At 43.4% G+C, this 6677-nt stretch overlaps 1 protein-coding gene across 1 annotated transcript; it reads right to left on the reverse strand.

The window, feature by feature from the left end:
* Positions 1-4595: 4595 nt before the first annotated feature.
* HTR1F (5-hydroxytryptamine receptor 1F) lies at positions 4596-5696 on the reverse strand (the record flags this gene model as incomplete). The annotated part of the gene is made up of 1 exon (XM_080350602.1): positions 4596-5696. One exon carries the CDS (start codon positions 5694-5696, stop codon positions 4596-4598), a length of 1101 nt encoding a protein of 366 aa, XP_080206728.1.
* Between the last annotated feature and the right edge of the window lie 981 nt (positions 5697-6677).

A 6677-nucleotide genomic window follows, 5' to 3' on the forward strand; every position in this document is an offset into this window, starting at 1 on the left:
TGGTATTAGTGTTCCTGTGGTGCAACAACAATTTTTGGAGGAAGAATGGGTAATGGGGTAATGGTGTAATGGGTTCAAACTGGAACACAAAAGGTTCCACTTAAATTTGAGGAGAAACTTCTCAGTGAGGGTGACAGAGCACTAGAACAGGCTGCCCAGGGGGGTTGTGGAGTGTCCTACTCTGGAGACATTCAAGACCTGCCTGGACACCTTCCTGTGTAACCTCATCTAGGTGTTCCTGCTCTGGCAGAGGGATTGGACTAGATGATCTTTTGAGGTCCCTTCCAATCCCTAACATTCTGTGATTCTGTGAATATGGAGCCATTTACTGCTCAGGCACTGTAGTGCTCATGAGTGCATGCTGTGACCAGTTGATGAGTCCTGACCCATTAGCTCTCCATCTGTGAACAGCTGCCCATGCACTGGTGCAGGTTTTCTTTCTAGATGAGACACAGTGTTAGGTTCATGCTTAATGCTTACAGAGGTGCTAACAAGAGTTTCCTCATGTTTTTCTTGCAACGTTTACCCTTTGGTGTGTAGAGTTCAAAAAACCCTTCCTTCCAGTGGCTACAGCGGTGATTTTCTGTTTCCCTTCTGCAAAGGAATCTGAAATGCAAAGGCCAAAGAGTAATGTGTACTTGTCTAGAAATAATGTGCTGAGTTTGTAACTACTGCAGAAAATAATTTGGCACATAGTTATTTCTGTGTACCTCCCTAGCACCAAGAACAATTAGGCACCAGCTGAAGACAGTGACTGCCAAAAGCACATTTGGATGAGGTGGGTGTTTCTGGGTGGTACAGTCATGCATTAACAAGTGTGACTGTATCACTAAAACGAAAGTATATTTGCATCCCAAAGACCTTTGTAGGGATATGCCATCCTCAAGAGGAAAGGATAGCAATAAAGAATCTGGTAGGAAGGAAAGGCAAAGAAATGAATACAGGATAATGAGGTGTATTTAACTGCTTGCTCTTATAAAAAAACATCCACCTGAGCTGGATATAGTGTTTACAGCTGCTTCAGATATCATTCTCTGTGAAAGCTGAAGTGAGAGCAGGTCAGCTGCTCCAAATCCAGTTCTCTGGGTGTTAAAGTAAATCTAAACTGATGGGTGGATGAGTGGGCAGCTGCAGCAGGGATAGGGTTCCAGGAACCTTTGTGCAATCCCCAGAATAGATGTAAACCTTTTCTCTGCCATGCACATACACAGTCTTCTGATAGAGATAGGAAACCAGACATTTTTTTTCTGTTTGCTGAGACTGAACTCTCATGGGGCACAGAGCTACTTGCAAACAATCTTGGCTCCAGTGCATAAAGTCTTGTTCCTTCCTGCTCCTTGAATCCAGTGGTTGCCTGTGTGCTTTGTGGGGAGGGGAAAGCAGCATCCCACAGAAGTCTTAACCTTTATGCATTTCAAAAGAGGGAATCAAGTTTTTTAACACATCACATGCATGGATAAATGCTAGATATGAAATGATACTGTGTGGGCTTGTGTGATAATGTGTGGATTCTGTTAGAATTATTACAGTCAGACACCAAGAAATGATGGTCCATAAGCCGCAAGTGCTTTTAATAGGCTAGCTACCCACCCATTTGCTTAGATTTCTTGTAGTTGCATCTTCCAACACTGGACTGTAGAAAGGTAAGCAGATACAGCTCAGTGAAAACAATACAAAAGAAACAACCCTGCATCTTGAGAAATGTTTAGCAGCTTAATTAGATTCAGAGTATAATACTGTTAACAGCGCATAAATGACAGCTATTTTCTATTTATCTACATATCGTTCCAATCTTTGAGCTTGTTATTATTTAAATAAGACTATTTTAAGTATATTTTCTCCTTAAAAGCAACCCCTATTTTTTCTTCCAATTTGATTTCACAAGATACTGTCAAACTTCTTATGTGTGAGAGGATAAACAATGTACTCTATGCTCCAGTAGTCATAAAGGGAGAAACAGGGGGAGAGGATGTCCTGTCCCTAGATATCCAGTGTTATGACTCGGTACTCAGGAAACGTGGGAAACAGAGGTCTTCAATCCTAAATGTTTCAGTGGGGTTTTCTTTGTTGCCTTCTGCTAATCTGCTAATCCTTTCAGAAAGCTGAATTCCACGGTTCTGTCTGGAGACAGCAGAGCACAGCTGATGGTTAAAGCAGTTTTTTTTCTATCAGCATAATACAGCCACAGCCGAGGTCACAGGGACTGCAGGGGCTGTGCTCTGACAGTAATGGTAGTAAAGTGCGCTAGCTTGCACTGAGCATGAGCCAAATTCCATTCTGTTGCATCCCAGTAGCTCCAAAATTTAGCTGTGCTACCACTGTGCTAGAGCTGCATGGCATGATGTGAGCTTTCCATTAGATTCCTAGCTGGGTTAAAATCAACAGCAAAGTGAATACACCTTTTCTAGTACTTCTGAATAGCAGCTCCTTTGGGCCTTGAAGTGAAAGCAGAATACAGTAAGTTGCAAGTGACAGAAACAAATTAGTTCAATATCTCAGGTTTCAAACCTTGTCATCTTGCAAGAAACATCTCTGACAGCTGTTAGGACAGCTGGTAGCTAATGGGCAAAATACAAAAATCATTAAACTTCCGAGTTTGTAATACAGGGGAGGGAGAAAGGGAGAGAGGAATGACAGTGACTGCCTCTGTCTGGGTTTTCTTATCTTATTCAGAACAATGAAAGTCTCTTGGAAGAACAACTGCAAAGACCGCTGGTGATACCTTTCCCAAACTAAGGATGTGCATAGTGGTCTCATGTGTCACCTTCTTTGTGATCTCCTTAAGCTGGTGGTCCACACGCCAAATCAGAGTGCCTTTGCAGGCAGGAGACTGCTGCTGCTATGGTGGGGTTTGTAGTTCCTGAAAGGAGCCTCAAGTCCCTGTTCCTGATAGACAGCATTGAATGTCTGGCAATGAATGCAAAGCCAGGGTCTTAGTGACACGGTCTAAATCTGTTTATCCTAAAAAGTGCAAAACTCATGACTGGGTTCTGGTGACTCATTGGCACTCGAGAGTAAATGTCCGCTGCTTTGTTGGTACATTTAGGTTTTGGCAAACTTGCACTGCTGGTTTTGAGGAAAGGACTGTCATTGCACTCACTAGTGCTGTGACTTGGCATCTAGAGTGTGTAAATCAAGATCGGCTAAGGTGCCACTGTTGAGACCTTAGCAGGCAGCCCACAGAGGGATTTGTTCATCTTGGTTACCTTCAATTGGACCAGCTGGCCAGGGCTGGCTGGACTACAAGGTCCTTTTAGCTCTGCTGGGACTGGGGACATGGACTATAATCTTTGGGAGAAGGAGAGATTTAGAGGTACCAGCCAGTGAGCATCCCACAGGATCCCCAAACGAGGTGTGTGTTGTAGACTGGAGGCAAGCAGTTGTACTGCAGGAGCATTGTCTCCAGCCCTTACTGGAGAAGCTGCTGCCTGGCCTTTTCCAGACACCCACACTGCCAGCACTGTAGTTGGTCTCTGCTTTCTCTTATGCTTGGAAAGATGGTGCACAGCCCTAGTGCAATTGAGAAAAGCCTCGGGGGACATCAGGCTTCTGGGAGTGGAGGGCTGAGTGTGCTGAGCCAGAGCTGCCAGCCCAAGTGCTTCATTACGTGATCCTCAACCAAACCTCACTAAGCCACCCACCGTCAGCAATGCTCTGGGCACAAAATGTGTGGCTGGGTTTGGTGCTGAGAAAATCACGGGGGCAACGGCTGACTAGGTGAGTGAGGCAGGGATGAGGACATGGAGAAACAAGTGTCTCATGCTTCTTTCCCTTCTAACATCTCCATAAGGAGGAGGTGCTCTTTGCAAGCGTAACTGTCCCTAGTCCCTACTGAAATGGTGTCTAATGGCATCAGGAACTACGTATACCCAGCTCACTGGAGGCATCTCAACTCTCTGTTTCCCTTGGGGCTATGTCCACACCTATTGTGAGTGGGCAATGGCTTGCTATGAAACTAGTAACCCATGAAAACGCCTTCCCTGCAACTGGCGTGCTGCAAAGGCATAATACAGGGAAGTCCTTAATCTATAGGAAAAGGCAGGGCTGCAGCTGCACTCAGCTAATCAATGTAGGATGATGCTAGAAATTTTAAAGCTGCTACCCTTTGCTGGGAATGGCTTGGCTCTATGCTGCACGCCTGTGCCAAACTAATAAAATCATGTCTTCATTCCAAGGTGTATTTTCTTATTTGCAATTGGGGTTTAAAAACTTCTGTGTTGTTTCACTTAAAGTTGCATCGATGACTGAGGGTTACTTGGTTATTTAAATTTTGTTTCTTTGTCTACTTCAGTTGTATTTTTCCTTCATATTTAAGGTAATACCTTATGCTTCAAGCTAGGCAGCTGTGCAATTCCCAGCTGGATCAGAGCCACAATATGCTACCTCTTTTTCCAGTGCAAAACTGATCCCAGGTGATCCATCTCTTTAAAACTTGCGCAATTTATGCTCCCAATACTACTGATACAAAAAAGTCATCATGTAAATGCAGAGTCTTGCTGCTTTTCCTTAAGTACAACAAATATCATCTCAGTTATATAAATTTATACAGGTTAAAAAAAACAATGAGTATGTTCTCCGCATATGAATGAAAGCTTTTAAAGATATTGCCTACAGCGCACGAGTTTCTGAAAGGCTTTCTTGAAATCTTCATTAAAGATCGTGTATATTAGAGGGTTAATAAGGGAATTTATATATCCCAGCCATGCTAGGAAGTTAGACATGTCTTCTGAGATGTGACATCTTTCACAGGTATTAACAACTACTTCTTTTACAAAAAAAGGGAGCCAGCAGATCACAAATGCCCCCAAGATCAGACCCAGAGTAGTTGCTGCCTTTCGCTCTCTTGTGCTAGAGATTCTCTGTTTTTTCCAGGACTTCTCGTGCTTAGATTCAGACCTGGGGCTTCGTAGGCTGATATTGATTTTATCGCAGTCCACCAGGGGATCTGATGTCTTCTCCGCTGTGCTGGGCATTGAAGCTGATTTGGTGCTTCTTTCACCTGTGTCCAAAAGGACTTGTCCGTTTACCTCCTCCCTTACGATCCGGCTGACACTTCTTCTGTGAAATGTCTTTGCTGCCTTGTATATCTTGTAATAAAGGATCAGAATCAAGGCCAGTGGGATGTAAAAGGCGCCAAATGTGGAGTAAATGGTGAAGACAATGTGGTCGTGTTTGATGATGCATTCATCATCCCTGCTGGTTGTCTGGTGCCGCCAAAACAAAGGTGGCATGGAGATAAAGATGGATATGATCCATACCACTGCAATCATGATGCCAGCGTGCTTAGGTGTCCTTTTCCGTGCATATTCCACCGCATCTGTGATTGCTCTGTACCGGTCCAAAGCAATGGCAGAGAGATGCAAGATGGAACATGTGCAGCACGTAATGTCCACGCTCAGCCAAATGTCACACACCACTTGCCCCATGATCCAGGTCTCCTTTACAATGTAGACAATGCTGAAAGGCATCACTAGGATGGCCACAAGGAAATCAGTCACTGCAAGAGAGCAGATTAAATAGTTGGCGGGGTGGTGGAGCTTTCTTGTCACAATTATTGCAGTCATCACAAGCGAATTGATGGCTGTTGTCATTAGTGCAAGCACGGACAGGGTAATGGAAATGAGAATCTTGGATGTCACCCATTTGAATAGTTCTTCTGATGTACTGTTTTGTTCAGTTGTGTTTATTAAATCCATGTTCCTTTTTAAAGGTGATCTTTAACCGTAGTAGTTACCTGTTGAAAAAATAAAAACATTCAGAAAGTGCATCCTCAGTCTCCAGGAAGTCTTGATTTTTGTCATCTTACAAGACTATGGGTCCCAATCTTACAAGAACTGCAGTCTTATCATTAGAAATGATTCTGGCTCCAGACAGGTTTTCCTGGCTAGCACTGTGTGGGATGCTCTGCCTCCAGAATAGGGCCTTCTCTTTCTCCTTGCTTGTGCTGTTGGGAAGGGCATGTTTGCATGTCAGGGGAGAGGAGGGTGCCTGAGGTGGGGTGCTGCCTTTTGCTGCGTGGGGAAACCAGCCCTGGGGTGCAGAGCCAGCACTCCAGCTAAATGCTTACTCTGACTGGATTGTAGAGGAGTCTTGAAACTGGTTCAACATGGACAACCTCATCCTAAACTAAGTATTAATGCTGCTTTTATGCTAGCACTGTTTACTCTGCTAAGCAACCTGATGACTGTTGATGACTTTAATCCACAGGAAGTGATCATAATGCCTCTTTTCTCTTTATAAACTCCTTTTTCCCCATGAGCGAGTCATTCCTTGTGTATAGATAAGCATGGGCTTTCTAAACTGGGATGTAATTTTAAAGAGAAAACAGAAATGTTAAACATTGCAGTACAAACAGGAGAAAAATAATTGTGTGTTGAAGTTTCATTTTAGTGCTTCCTCTTACGCAACTCTAAAATGAAACAGCTGAATAAATTTTGAAGCTTAAAATGGTTGACTTATTGTCTAACTGGAATATTATACACAGATTAGAGTCTTGAAAGCAACATTACTTTTCCTTAAGTTTTGCTATTCTGTGGTTGCTGCTGAAGAAAACTGCAGAAAACTTGGGTGCTACTTGTTCTGCTAATGGCTCTCTAAAGAAACAGTCTAACTCCTCTTATGGCTCTGCAGGAAGCAAAAAGCAAGGAAGCACTGATGAAATAAATTCTTTATTATCT

This window comes from Nesoenas mayeri (assembly GCF_963082525.1).
Source record: "Nesoenas mayeri genome assembly, chromosome: 1".
Taxonomy (NCBI): domain Eukaryota; kingdom Metazoa; phylum Chordata; class Aves; order Columbiformes; family Columbidae; genus Nesoenas; species Nesoenas mayeri.